Below are 15,903 nucleotides of genomic sequence, written 5' to 3'. Positions count from 1 at the left end.
AACCCAAAACAAAATAAGTTACTTCCAAAAACCACTATAGCACATTTTAAAAATAAATTACAAAATATAATTTCTTTGTCAAATATGATTTTTTTTGCTTGCCCTGTTTAAGTTATATATTTTTAAAAAAATTATGGGAAGAGTACTGACTTACAACACACAAGATGTCCCCTTGCCTTATTTCCGAACAATGGGCATGGACACTGCAAGGGTTCAGAACACGATTTCTACAGCTTTGTTCAGCCCTGCACCCTCTGACTTGGTCTCCAGTAAATCCTGGCTTGCAAGCACCACAGTGGTAAGAACCCTTGGGAAAAGCAAATAAATCCATAAACTAAACACTGCAACTGAAGAGATCCATTGAGAAAAGCCAACCACTGCCTGGTTAAGTGGTTCAATTGTTCACTTGCTAAACATTTTTTCTAATGCTTAGTTGGAATCTGCTTTCCTGTATCTTAAAATCATTAATTTGTTATTATACTCTGGAAAGACAGAAGACTTATTTTGCGTGACACCCTCAGGAATCCCAGGAATATTTTCCCTCTGTCTTCTCTTCACAAAATTAAACATTCCCAGATCCTCCAACTCTTCTGAATAGGATAATTCCTAGCCCCATGATAATCTTTACTGTCCTTCTCTGAACCTATTCCAATTTATCTACACTTCTTAAAGTGTGATGTCCAGTACTAGATATAAAACTCAAGGTGAGACCAACACAGAATAAAGTAGAATTATTACTTCCTATCATTTGGGAATTACATTTGTTTGATGCATCCTAAACCTGGATTTCCTTTATTTTTCAAATACTGCTGTCTTATTTTCATTTTCTAACTAAACAGTACTCCCAAACTGTTTTTATGAGCGCTATTATTCTGTGTAAGCTGCTGAGAGTCTTTTTGATTGTGGCAAGATAGAAATACATGTAATCAATCCATCCATCCATCTAAACCAGATAACCCTGATTCTATGCTTATATATGTGCATCTATTTTCTAAGTGAATAATTTTGCATTTCTCTGTACTAAGTTTCACTGTATTACTTTCAGCCCATTTATAGTATCTAACCTGTTAAGATCACTTTGAATTTTATTTCCGTATTCTGAAATATTTGCTGTCCCACTCAATTTTGCGTCATCTGCAAATCTGGTAAAGATTTATTTATTTATTTATTTAGTCCCCACCCATCTCCTCCCATCAGAGGACTCTAGGTGATTTACAATAATTAATTAAAACAACCTCCATACAATAAATTATATTATAACATTCCTTCCACCTCCAGATTATTAATAAAATGATGAAGAGTACAGGCCCAGGAACTCTATACCTCAGTTCCAATTTGACGAAGAACACGCATTTTCTGAAATACGATTTTCAAATCATCTGTTTATCTACCTCATTGTCATGCCATCCAGTCCACACTGATTAACTTGCTAATCAGAATTTCACAGGACGCTTTTCTCAATTGCTTTGCAGAAATCCATATATATTAAATCTGTAGCGTTTCCCCAACTTACTAAGGAAAGTATCTAACCAAAAAATGAGATTCCATTGGGAACATTTGTCTTGCCAAATCCATGCTGACTTCTGGTAATTATTGCATTGTTTTCAAGACGGTTAATAGATAAATCTTTTTACAATCTGCTTTAGAATTCTTGTGGGCATTTTTGTCAAACTAAGTGCTCTGTAGTTCCTTGGATCCTCCTCTTACTCCTTTTTGAAGATTAGGTTCAAAATTTGTTCTCCAGTCGTTTGGCATTTTCCCATTTATCTAAGACATCTTAAGGATAATACTTAAACATTCAGCTAAACTATCAGCAAGTTCCTTCAATCTCTTACAAGCAGCAGCAGCTGCAACAAGCCATTATGAAGTATGATGATTATACACACATGCTTGTGTCATGATGCAAACCCTACCCTTACACACGTGTCCCAACACCTGATGCAAATATGGAAGTCATGGCATTTTCATCATGATGTATATTTCTTCACTTGACACCCCTCCTGCCTCACAAACAGAGGTTCATGTCTTATATGCAATTCATCTAGCCTTGGAGATCAAAACTATTCAAAGTAAGGAGGTATTTCATCGTTGTGCTTCTATCAGTCTCAAGCTTTAGCCTTGCCCCTTCATCCTGCTCTTCCTAATTACTGAATGGAAGAAATACCCTCTACTCGGAGAAGACTGAGTCAGAATAGGAGCTAGGTTTGTCTACCTTTTCTTTGTATTTAGCATATCACCATCCATTGAATAGCTTTTCCTTTTTCTTTCCTTCCTTTCTCCTTGAAGAAGACATTTTTATGTTATTCTTAGCACCCTCCACTAACCTCAGATCATTCTGAACTTTCAGCTTCCTGAGACCAGCTCCAAAATTCTGCCTTGTCTTTCTGTATTCTTCTTTTGTGATTCAGCCTACTTTCTGTTTCTTACAAATACCCTTTTTTCAGATCTTCACAAAGCTTTAGTTATAACCAAATTGGTTTCTGATGTCTTGCATTTTTCCCCTCATTGGAATTGTTTTCACATGCATTTTTTCAGAACTAACCCCTATCTTGAGCTCATTTTCCCATTAGTTTCTTCTGCTAATGAGAGGAATTAGTAATTGCTCTGAGTTTATGAGTTTCTACCTTCTTGAAATATGCATTTGATTGCACTCAAATTTAGTTCCTTTAAAATCAAGAACTCCAGCAATACTCAATTACTTTTTCCTCACATTTCTACTACTTCCATGTCCTTATCTGTTTTTACTATTGATCAGTATTAAGTCAAGGATAATTGATCCTCTTGTGCCTTCCTCTATTCACCAAAGAAAAAGTTGTCAGCAAGACGACTTTACTGCTGTTTTTGAAACATGAAGAATTCGGACAACTGTAAGTCCTGCTTACCATAGTGTTTATACACTGGGAATTTGGGACACAACCTTCATTTCCTATGCGCTGACATTCATCTATGTCCAAGCAAACCTAATATAATAAAAAAGCAAGTTAACTCCAACAAACCCAGTATTTAAGAACAAAGTGGTTATAGCAAGGAATATTTAAAATATACAAAAAAGAATATTCTTTAAAGAATTATAGTATTAAATAATAATTGAGATATAATGTAAAAGTATAATAAAAAGTCAAATCATTCTACTGCAGCAGGTGTATTCAGTCTGATGAGAATGGAAATGGTACGAATTGAAATAAAGGGAACTAATACTGGGTCAGCATCTGATAATGAGCCTGCATATGAAAACATGTGTAATGAGCCTGTATATGAGAATATGTGTATTTGTGCTGAAACCTGTATTCAATGTCCTTGTCAGAAGTGATATACTTTTACTCAATGACACCTTTTTGTAATTTTTGAAAACAGCTGTATGCTTTATGATTTCCTTGCTTGCTTTTGTAATCTCTGAACACAACTATATGTTTTGTGATTGATTTCCATGTATCCTTGAAGATAACTGTATGATTTGTGATTTCCTTGTATGAGCTTGACCTGGAGTAGGGATGCAGGAGACCAGCTGTGGCCAGTCTGATAAGGTGGGTCATGGCTTGGGCAGCTGACAGGACATACAAGATTGATAAGTTTATGATTTTGTTCCCAAAATTGCTTAAATTGTAAGAAACCAAACAGTCCATACAATATAAATGAATATATATTTCAAAGACTAGATGATTTAGGACGGAAGATACAAGAGAGGGGACTCAGCTACTAAATTAATTGTGGAACAAATGAAAACAGTTATTGCAAATGAGCAAAACATTTCACACAGAGCTCACAATAATTCTATATTAGCTCTTTGTGGAGATGTCTTTATTTTGAGTTGCAGGTCCTTGTGAATAAAGACTATAGACATTTCTTTATTTTTTAAAAATATAAAATCCATATTAAAACATTAATCTTTCTGAAATCAACTTAAGCTCCCAAGATAATGGGTGAACTTTTGAGGTTCCCAGAACTCTTCATGAGGCAGGATGATAAACAAAGCAAAAAACAGACAAGGGAAAACGAAGTGAAATTTAAGCCACAAGGTTTCCTTTTTGTTATAATCTGATCACAGAACATCGGAGAAGGCTGCAGGCCTTTGGATTAGGGCAGTGTTTCTCAACCTTAGCAACTTGGATATGTGTGAACTTCAACTCCCAGAATTCCCCGCCAGCTTGCTTTAATTCTGGGAGTTAAAGTCCACACATCTTTAAGCTGCCAAGGTTGAGAAACACCGAATTAGGGTCTAGAAAGAGGAAGGGGCAACTTGAAACCTCAGGGACACCAGCAGCCCTCAAATCTCCTTTTTGCAACTTTCACAGCCTTTTCTGGTCATAAATGCTGGATGGTCATGAATGCAAGCCTCTGAGGTGAGAAGCAGATGAAAACAACAGTTAAATTATTAAAATAGGCATGATACTTTAAAAGGAAATCCAAGAACCTCCTCTTCATTTTTTCTAAAACTCTGTCTCTCAATCCCATGGATGATGTGGCCATAGGAGCCTGGGGAGAGGGGGCAGGGAGGCAACTAACAAAATGCATGACATGTATGATGCCAACACAAGAGACCAGGGTTTGCACGGGATGTCATGACACACGTTTCCTCATTTTCACATTATCACAGTTCCAGATGCCTATGGACGTTCCTCCTTTGTGCTTTCCACCTTTCTTTATCAGGGGCTGAGGTAGCACAGAGAACCAAGCCACATCTTCTGTCTCCTCCATTTTTAGAAATGGAGTTACTTGAAACTGCCCATCTCTTTAGGTGAAATAGCTAGGTTTGTCCATCCATGAAAAGACAGAGGCAGAGCAAGCAAATTAGTTTTTATGGGAACAAAGCACCATTTTAGATGGTGCACAAGATGAAGAAAAAAAAAAAGCCAGCAAGGAACAGCCTAAGGATACATGTGTTGGACCAGCCCCAAACAATGAGAAAATACTTTTAAAATGTTACAAGGCCCTTGGAGGCTTTGGAATGAGGAGGCCATCAATTGAAATAAATAGTGTGCCTATTAATAAAATAAATCCACATTTTGCTGTATATACAGAAACAATGCAGGCATTTGTACAGAAATTACTAATTAGATCTTGAAGAAAGATTACTTCAGCTACATAAAGCAAAATATTTATAGGAACCAGACTGTATTTGGTTGGGGAAGAACAGCATTGAGATGACAAACCTGTTTGTTATTTTTGGCAAAGTTTACTCCCATTCCTTGGATGATCTGCCCAATATATCCAAGTGGGCAGGCCTCACATCTGAAACCTGGAGCCATGTTCACACATTGCACTCCTCGGAAGCATGGATTATATTGGCACTGAAAGACAAACATCCAATTTATACTGCATACTTATTACAAGGCATCCAGCCAACCGAGTTAAACACACAGATATATGTTAGGTGCCCCAGTTGGCTCACATTTCTGAATCCCTAATACTAATGTTAACAACACTTTAAAAGAGAGCCCCACAATTTTCCTCTTTAAAATAATGGTGTCATGAGTAAGGATGGCGAGCAGGGGGCTCCCATCCTTACTCATGACAATGGTGCTCTAGACATCGAGAAATTATCCTTAGCTAGAGAATGAGGAGACAGCTTGGATTCCACTGCATGTTCCTGACTGTCTGCGCAGGGCGAGCCCTACCATAAGGCAGAGTGAGGCACCTCCCACAGGGAACAAATGCAAAGAGGCAAATGTAGTAATTCTCCTCTGTTCCCCTCCCTTGGAGGACAAAGCTACCTGTGCCCTGACGCCTGCAACTTTGCCTGCTGCCTTTGGGTGTAGTAGAAAACATGATTCTCTTCTAAGTTAGCTTCTGTAGACAGCATAGCCAGGGACACACCTGTGTTTCAGGTAGCAAAATACCGCAGGCTAGCCCTGGGGCTTCTCTTTAAAAACACACGAAGAATAGCTTACCTCATCAATATCTGTGCAAATAATCCCATTTCCAGTGAAGCCTTCAGGACAAGGGCCACACTGATACCCATCTGTTGTTTCCGTGCAGTGCACCCCTTGGAAACAAGTCCCGGCTTCACATTTGGGTTTGGGGGGATGTGGGGAAGGAGTGGGGAAACTTCCAGTTCTCAGTCCTATGGTTATAAAGTACAGCATTTTAAATCAAGTAAATCTTGAGGCAGCTAACGAGAACATTACCCAGGAAGCCAGCAGATAATTTCTCCTACTGAATCGGAGCAGTTCATTTCTGCAGTTACTATGTGAACAGCAGCATGCACAGGTTGGGGCTATTAAATTAATTGCTATAGTAATCACTTAAGGCTATGTGCATAATTCCACAATTATTTAAATGGAAGGAAGCCCCATAAAAATCAGTCATCTCATGCCACCTAACTACATACCTAACAGCTAAGCCTAACAACAGGTTTCTTGTGGTTTAATCGTAAAGTTTATAAAAATCATATTTTAATCCAGGAGGTCAAAAGGACTTACCACATGCCTGGCATTCAGCTATAGTATTCCTTAGAAATGCTGTTTCCTTAACCTTAGTTGGATAAATAAAATGTATTAAACAGAGCCATCTATCTCAAATGATTCTGTCATCATTACTTATTGTCCAGAAAAGGCACATTATACAATTAATGCTATAGCATAGCTTAGGTTTGTAAATGCTCAGCATGAGATTGATATGGCCTACTTATTCATACTGAACTTATGACAAGTCTATTCCAAGTAAACAGTCCCAGTTTCATATTTTAGCTCTCGAATTTAGCAGAAGTACATAGAGTAGCTAATATTTAAGTCTGAGTTTAGAAGCTTACCTCTCTCAAGGCAAAGTATTAATTTAAAATTTACACCTTATCATTTCTATGAATATTACCTTTATTGTGAGTTCAGCTTGATTGTTGAATTAAAGTTCCACTCCAGCATCTAAATCAGCATGTAGTGATCTAGATTCTTACTAAGCAGTGGTGATCAGGCAGTTCAATACCTTTAGAGTCTGGACTAAACCATGACATACATTTCTTGCTTCATTTTCTTTTTTCATTATCACCCTACATAGCTCTAAGGTTCTCCATAATTTTGGCAGGTCTAAAAGTGTTTGAAAGATTGGGCTCTCTGCTGATAAATAATTTCATAAAATTAGGCACATCTTCATGTTCATTTTCAATTATGTGAATGGAAATCCAGCACATGAAAGAAGAGCATCAAGTTGGGGAAGACTAAACCACCTTGTGTACATTTGAACACAATCAATTCCTTTCCTAAAACTATTTATTATATGTTTTTCTTAATGCAAAACAAAGAAGCTGTTACAGAAAGCCCACATGTACCTGCTGTCTGAGGAGATCTTTCACTTCACCTAGTATTTGGTTCATCTGCAACATGTGACTTAATAATTGCCTGTTAAAGTCACCTGTAGAGACACATACGATAATCAGGCCTTAAAATACAGGTTTATTTTTTATATTTTACATAATCCACATACAAGGCATGTTTTACATATCATATTTCCATACAGCAATTTATCCCAGAAACCTCTGTTTATAAAGAATTATGACATTATGGCACACCTATGTATCAGATAACTTAGTGTCAACCACCATTAACTTCAATTAATACACAAAATATACAAATCTTATGCATCCATGTTTTTTTAGGTTTCACTTGCTAGAGAAATTCCATTGAAATTATTTTGGGTTGTTAAGGCTTGCTAAGAAAAGAAATACTAAGAAACATGCCCACCAAGCAAATAAATTTCTAAGAATATGCACTTCCATTGTTAAAGAAGGAACAGCTTCCTTATGTGCCTGCTTGCAAAAAATAAGAAAAGAACAAGATGTTGATGCTTTCTGCTGAAGTATTTCTCATCATTCCCCTACATGGTTGCATCAAAGGAATGCTTCCATCATCCACTATTCCGGAAAAAGGAGGGCAAAGGGAGAAAAAGGGGCCCAAGAACCACACACTCGAGTGATCCTGCTGCTGTGGAAGAGCATTCAACATATGGTGAACAGACGGATTGGAGCGCCAGATAAAAGTATAGCTGTATGAAGCACCCCTCCCTCCCTTGTTGTTTCTGAGGACATTCTTTGATGCAGCTACCTTCTTAAAAATGATCCACCAATGATGAGGTTGGTGGGAGTGCCTTCTCTTGGCTAAATGTCAACAAATAAACATCAGATAGGTGCCAGAAAAATCAGCAACTGCTAAGTGCTGCTTTTTCCACATGTCCACTTGTTCCATTGTCCTTGTTGAGATAACAATTGCCTCTCGCTGTTCCTCAACTGTCACCTACTGTAGGGATACCATCCAACCGACTCAAAAGAGAAATAAATCAAATAAACCCTGCTGAAAGCATACTTGCTTTGGGACACCCCAACTCTCATCCAGCCAATAGCTACAAATCAGATGGAGTAAAATCCCAGTTCATCATGACAAGAACTACAACTTTAGAACTGGAGTCTACACTTTTTTAAAAATTTCTGTTCTGTTTGCTTTTCCTTGTGTGTCATGTCTTAAGATTGTAATCCTCAGGACAAGGAATGTCTGATCATGGATATTTGTAAGCTACTCTGGAAGCCAGGTTTTGGCTAAAGAGTGATACAATTATCAAAGATACAATGATAAATCATTATGACAAATATATGACAACTAACCAAGGCTAGAAAGAGGTGTCTGTAGGGCATATCAAAATTTTCAGGTTGGAGGGGACAGCAATACAGTTCAAGATCCTCCCCTCTTGTACATGCACATCCACAAGGAGTGCATCATCCCCATCATCTTGCAGATTTTGAACCCTCCTGTAGATGCCCCTGGAACAGCAACAGACCTTAGAGCAAAGGAAGACCAAGAGCTCTCCCTTGCTGTTCCACAGACTGTCCAGTCCAAACCATCTGAATTTTCTGTTCCATTAAGTGGGAAGTTAGCATTAACCTTAGCAACATCTTTATTTCCAAGAGTGCCACTGGGCCCCATATAAACTCTATGGAGGTAAGTAGAAAGTTATATAGGTAGAAAGGTAGGTAGGGTAGTGTATATAGGTATATAGGTTGTTGTTAGTTGCCATCGAGTCGTTTATGACTCATGGTGACCCTATGTATAACAGAACTAAATGTTGTTTGGTCTTGCACCATATGCCTGACTGTTCCTAGTGTATATAGGTAGAAAAAAATACAGCAATACAGTCTAAGACCAAGAAGGGAAAGAAAACTGTAAGGCCAACAGGAGAATATAAGGGCAGACTCTGCATGGAAATTCTACTGGCTGATTATAGAATATTATCTTAAGAGTGAGTCAGGCTGGGGTTCCCACTTGGTAGTCTATTAAAAAATGTCAGGAATATTTTTCTGCATTAGGCTTTAAGTAACAGTTTCGTGCAGGGTTATTTAATCTACCCACAGTAGATATGTCAAAGTTACCTGAATACTGAACTGGTGGTTCAATCTGTGGGAGAAAACAATCTTGTAAACTTGCCACTTCGGACAAGGACCCCCTCACGATCAGCTTCAAGTCATCCAAAGTCTCCTGGACAATAAAGATAGGTGGGGAGGGGGCAATGGAAGGATGGTTTTATTGCCTTGATTTTGTTTTGATTTATACCTTGCCCTTCTGCCTACTGACATGCAGTACAGTATATGCAATGAATACGGGCACTGAACATATGAACCAGCCTAATTTTTCCTTCAGAAACCACTGCTTCTCCCTGAAAGGACAGGTTAGGTCTACACTGATAGTTTCAGAAATGGTATATCAGCAGATATTTCCATGCCAGGGGAAAACATCCAGCCTAGAAGTTCAGTAACTTCACAAACAGGTAAAATTCTTTCACATAATCTCCATACAGTATGGGGAAACCATACAGCTGTTATTTCTGCCTCTCATGCAGACAGCATATGTCTGTCTATATAGGTACTTGCCATGAGAAAACAAGGCAACAAGATCAAATGCACCATTCTGCATGTTGTATGCATACATATTATGATTATTGTTCTCCTGTGGAAACGAAACAGGAAAGAAGCAGGCAGCACAACAGAGCTCTCGTTATGAGAGGAAATGATCCTTGTAAAGACCTCACTCAAGAATTATGCCAAGGGAGTTGACCTTCTGGTGGATTCCATCTTCTTGCCTGGACACTCTGTCCATCCTATCACATGTGCCGTGAGCATGGTCGGAACACATGCTGTCCCACAATAGTTGGGGCAGAAGAGCAGCGTATCTGCACAAAGCATAGGCCAAGGTTTGGGGTTAGGATGTGAACTGTTCTCCCTTAGTTGGGATGAAAGGGCACTGTGGGCTGTAGAGGACATGGCAGCAATGCAGCAACTTCACAGGAGGACCAGGCTGAAATTCTATTCCATTATTAATGTTTGGGAGGGATTGATAAAGTCTCTTTTAAAGCAAAATAAGCATGCTAAGATAGAGGAGGCTTCACACATCTGTGTTAGTCTTTGCTTTATTAAAATAAAAACTCTGAAAATCATACTACCAATCTTGCTACCATACTTTAGTGATGAATGTTGGGAGATTCCAGGCATGCAAATATGTGTCAGGGAGTACATTAGCCCATGGGCCACAAGCTCTTCCCTAGTCTACGTGAAGATTTTGTTTTTCTCCTTCGGTGCTCACCTGTGCTTTCTTCTGGAGTGTTCGTAATTCTATGGAATCTGAGCTTTGCGGCAGTCCAGAAAAGATTTTAGGCAAAACTTGAACAGAATCCACCTGCACGCAGTCCACATACAATTCAGCTTTAGTGTTGCCGTGCTGCACTCCACTTAACCGGAGAAGGACTGTATGGGGCTTTCCATCAGCCAAAGGCACATTGGTGAAGATCACAGCATTTAATTTCCCATCATTCCTCAAATATCGAAGAGAAACTAACAGAAAATAACATCATTGGAAAATGAGAATAACATTCACAATGTATGGCAGAAATCTCAGTCTTTTTGAGAAGAAAATTATAGCAATCCTTTGCCTACTCAGCCGTTCTTAGGTAAAACTTCTGTTGCAAAATACTGCCCTTCACCTGACTTTACAACTCATCCATATGCATATCCATGTCTACATTTACATATATCATGCCCTGGTCACCTCCCAGGTAGACTACTGTAATGAGCTCTACATGGGGCTGCCCTTGAGGAATATCCAGAAGCTTCAGCTGGTACAGAATTTGGGGCGGGGGACATTATGAGTGCTCCTAGAGTGGCACATGTTGGACCTCTGCTCCGTGAGCTGCATGGGTTGCCAGTTTGCTTCTGGCTCCAATGCAAGGTGCTGGTTCTGACCTTTAAAGCCCTTCATGGCATGGGGCCGGGTTATTGAGGGATCGCCTCTTCCCGATTACATCTTCAGGTCCAGTAGAAGAGGTATGTTGCAGGTTCTGTCTGCTAAGGAGTTACGTTTGAGAGGACCAAAGAGACAAGCCTTTTCTGCCATGGCACTCCCTCCCAAGGTGAGATTGGCCCCATCTTTGCTGACCTTCAAGAAGTCCCTTAAAACCTGATTGTGTCAACAGGCCTGGGGGTCGCAAGGGAATGGTGATCTGATGAGGTGGCTCCATCGTTCATAATCTGACACTCTCTCTTTGCCTTTTCATAATAATATTAATTTTTGTACTTTTTGTAAGTTTTTAAAATTGTTTTTTATGGTCTGTTTGTATGCTGCCCAGAGTCATGTCTGGGCAACCATATAAATGGGCGGCCATATAAATATGATAGACAGATGAGATAGATCAATAGATAGATGATTGATAGATAGAATATTCCTTTGTTTATTGTCCAGATGGATGACCTAAATACAGCATCCAATACAGCTATCTTCCAACCTAAAGCCCTCCTATAAAATAATTCAATGTTTCTAGAGGATCTAACACAGGAAAGGCTGACTCAGGTCTGCTCCACACACTGTAGTAAACTATGACATTTTATTTAATAAACCAGAATGAGTTTGTGCAACACCAAAGAAACCACCTTTTGTCTTAGCATGAATGAATCCAGAAATCAGTATTCTCTTAGATATGGATAAGGAAACAGTAGTGTGACCTTGTAACCAGAGTATTGGACTTGAATCTGAAGTCAAAGAGTCACTGGATAGCCTTGGCCTAATCCCCCAAATCTAATTTCTATTTCCTAATTAGCTCTATAGAAATAGAAATAGAAGTAGAAGTAGAAATAGAGGTAATGATTTGCTTAATATATTTTAGTGCCTGGGGAAGAACATTCAGATAACTTTGTCTCTTGGCCATTCTAAGTACACAATACTATATTAATCTGTTTTCTCCTTTTCATGTTAGTCCAAATCTAGCTCCTTAGGACCAAACTAGGTATGATATGAGAGTCAGTACATCAAACCTGCACTTTATTCCTCAAAATTAAGGTTAATTCTGAAAATTCAAAGTACCCATGTAATTTTGAGCCAAAGAAGATAAATTAAATACATTGAACTTCTCTTATTTTTATTTTTTAAACGAACAAAACAGGCAGGGTAGGCAGGGTGAAATGACTTCAGGACTGTGTTAAGCAGAGATGGGAGTTTTGGGCAAAACTGCTTCTCAGCTTGCTTGGAGTTTAGATTCTTTATAGCCACTTGGGGCATGATGGGGCCGTAATTCTGTTCATTGTTCAACAAATGAACAGAAGAAGCTTTTTTCCCTCTCACTGCATTGGGAACTTAGATGAACAAACACTGGGCTTTGAATCTGGCTGGTCTCCTGCATACCTAACTGGAACTGGAACAGGACTGAATAAATGCAGAGAATCAGCGAGTAAGAAAAAAACAGAAAAGGGTAGAAGAGCCCAGAGTTGGCAAGGGACTGGGAGACTGGATAGCCTAAAGGCAGCAAGATTGGATGGAAGATCAAGGCTCATCTGAGGGGGAGGAATCTTGTTTTTGGAGAGAGCTGGAGGGAAATGCTGTCTAGGACCAAAGGCATAATTATATTTAAAACATCTGTGTTTCTGTCCCCTTGTGCTACCAAAAAAAAAAAAGTTTGAATTACTGGGGCCAATAGACAGTGAAGTTGCCTTCATTGTGGAAAACCCAAAAGTCCCTGTTCTGTTTCTGGAAAACAGTGTCCTTTGTACAAAACGGAAGATACCAGAGATCCCATCAGATAGTTGAATGGGTTTCAAAGCACTGTGGTTAAGTGAGGTCACACCATTTGTAGGAGACAGTTTTTAAAGGTGAATTGTTTTGTCTCAGAGAGAACTGCAGGTGGTGATGGGGAGAGCAGATGTAGAATCATCTGCAGAGATTACTGCCTACCCCAGAAGGGGGTCTTTAGATACACAGATGCTTCTGTGATTATTTGCTTCATTTATGGAGAACACTGATAATATGCTTTTTTTTTTTAACCCAGTCACCCTTTACGATCTGAAGAAAATGAAATGAGAACCTTAAGACAAATTGCATTTCTCAGTCAGTTACACGTTTAAACTACTCCACTTAGATCAATGTATTTTTAACAATGTACAAAATCTGCTGTATTTTGAATGGAACATGTCTACAGATTTCACTATGACAACAAAGACACAGTCCAGTGATGTTACCCTCAATGACTATAGTAGGTAACACACCCTATTCTTAGGGTTATGTGGGTAAATTCCTTATCAGTATGAGAGCATTATCCATAGTCAGCTTCATTAGTTCATAACTCTATGCAGGTGTAACAGCAACGCATTCCCCAACCACTGTTTTCCTTTATTAGTCAAATGAGCAATGAAATAAATCACTAACAGCTTTCTGCCTTCTCAAGCATTCTTTTAAAAGAGAGAAATCAACATCTTCTTATAGAAGAATGCTGTATCAAAGTCAAGCAGATCAGATTATAAGCAAGTTCTGCTTTATTTACATTCATTTAAAACATCCAGTTCATACATAAAAAGGAAAGGAAATTTTCCAGACTGGCCAGAAGAAACAAAAAACCTCTCCTGCAACTCTTTTGTAGTTGTGTTCATGTAGACTGCCTTTTCCAGGTACAGACTGCTTATTCAGAACCTATGGCATAAATTAAATTTTAATTTTAATTTTAAAAAAGGGCTGACAAATTCTAAAAGAAATTCTAGACGAAGCTTTATTGCACAATTACCTTATCTCATAAACTTTATGGGACATAAAGGTTAGCATCTGCCATCTTTAACTTTTTGTATATTCCCACCACTTCTTCTTCCTCTTTTTTAAGCAAAGAAAATGCAACAAGGTAGAAAAGACTGAAGAGCTATAAGATTTATTTTGATGTGTAGATCAAAATTATTTTCAAAGTATGAAGTCTCTGGAATAGTCGCTTGGCGAGATGGGCAGTGAAAAAATGTGAGAAATAAATAAATAAATAAAATCTGTTTTATGCTGTTAAAACATTTGCTTGCTTAAAGCAGCAGAACTCCAAGATTTACTTATTAAAAAATAATAATTTTATCAATATTTTGAAATCTATTTGTCTGTCTATCTCCACCACCCTTCTGGTGCTTACATAATCTGAAATAGTTTACAGCACTTTTGTTAGTTATAAAATGTATTAACATTCCATAAAAATATCAATGATATAACAAATATGCTTGGGAAACTGTTAAGACACTGCATAAAAAATTATTGATCTAAGAAAACAAAGGCAGACAGAAATAAAAATTGTTTACCAATATAAAAATAGCCAATATACATTTATAAAAGTATGTTCTGCTCTGCTTTTTTCCTTTTATGATTAATGAGATCTTTTCCCCAAATCATCTGTCTGAAAGACAGATTCTAAAGTGATATTTAGTTTTCAGATTATATTGCTAAAGTTCCTTATTTATTATTCTTTTAAAATATTTTTGTTATGGATTTTTTGCAATGATTTATCTATTTTTTATTCTAATAAAGAGTTTAAATTAAAAGCAAATGCTAGTTTAGCCTCAAGCATGCTCTCCTCATCAGTCCTCTGAACATGATTACTAAAAAGTTGTTTCTCTTTCTGATCAAACAGGTCTCTCTCATAATCAGGACACCTGATTTTTAAAAATGGGTAGGCTGGTATGAAAACAGGCAATATGAGTTATCTTGCACTCAAGATGACTGAAGCGTATTTGATTGGTAGCCAGTGCATCTATTTCAAAGCAGGTAGAAAATCATTTCTTAAGTAAACACCCACTAATATCTTCACTACCAGCTTTTAGATCAACTGAAGATTCAAAAGACTCTTCAAAGATAGTCCCATGTAGAGCTGATTAAAATAATCCAGTCTAGAAAAATTTGTATGGTTGATAACCAGGGATGTTGAGGGAGGAGGGAATGCTAAAAGAAGTCAAGATAATGGCTACAACTGCACAATCAAAGCCCTGTCCCTTTTACATGTGTAGTGCCCAAGGGCTTTGATCAGTCATGGCTACCATCTTAACTTTTTTGACACCTCCCCCATGGACACACCTGGTAACAACACACTCTAAAAATAATGAATAACCACATAATTCAAGGTATATGCTGAATAGTTCAGGAAACAAAATGTATCCATCCCCATGACCAAACGGCCAAGGCTTTGTGTTTGAGCTGAGCTGACTCTACTCTGAGAAGGACTTCCATTCTGATCAAACAAAGACATCAAAGAAGCTTTCCTCCAATGTTAAAGTAGATCAAAAGCATTGAGGTGTCTTCACTGAATCCTTGTTAAATCTCAGAGTCTGAGGATCTAAAGCAGATCAGTAATATTCCCAGGTTTTTGGTTCTTCTTTGTTCTGTGATTAAAAGAGATCATGACTTCCCAAGGGATCCTGTAAATGTTTTCACAGACTTTAGAAGCAGGTGCTGCATTTTCACCACTCTCTGAAGCCAGACCACATCATATCTGTGTTTGACTAAAGCCAGGAAACTGGAAAGTATCAAGACATATAAATGATGTGGGAAATATATGGAGGGGGGGGGGTTAGGTGGACAGAGACAAATTAGAAGATGTGAAATAGAAGAGGGAATGAAAGAGGAAGGGAAAAGACTAAAGGAGAGAGGCCAG

The 15,903-nt window shown here is 38.2% G+C and overlaps 1 protein-coding gene across 1 annotated transcript in view; it reads right to left on the bottom strand.

Moving 5' to 3' along the window:
• Positions 1-15,903, bottom strand: part of THBS4 (thrombospondin 4) — a 42,331-nt gene that overhangs the window by 19,730 nt on the left and 6,698 nt on the right. The window contains exons 3-10 of the mRNA XM_063295572.1: positions 10,557-10,804; positions 9,350-9,455; positions 7,262-7,344; positions 6,420-6,471; positions 5,889-6,061; positions 5,151-5,288; positions 2,883-2,960; positions 155-307 (exon numbers count right to left, since the gene is read on the bottom strand). Of these exons, the coding sequence (XP_063151642.1) occupies positions 155-307; positions 2,883-2,960; positions 5,151-5,288; positions 5,889-6,061; positions 6,420-6,471; positions 7,262-7,344; positions 9,350-9,455; positions 10,557-10,804 (1,031 nt within the window). The remainder of the gene's footprint in view (positions 1-154; positions 308-2,882; positions 2,961-5,150; positions 5,289-5,888; positions 6,062-6,419; positions 6,472-7,261; positions 7,345-9,349; positions 9,456-10,556; positions 10,805-15,903) is intronic.

The sequence above is a fragment of the Candoia aspera genome, chromosome 2 (genome assembly GCF_035149785.1).
Source record: "Candoia aspera isolate rCanAsp1 chromosome 2, rCanAsp1.hap2, whole genome shotgun sequence".
Classification (NCBI taxonomy): Eukaryota; Metazoa; Chordata; class Lepidosauria; order Squamata; family Boidae; genus Candoia; species Candoia aspera.
Note: the sequence above shows the minus strand (reverse complement) of the source record. Positions and strands in the feature narration are given on the sequence as shown.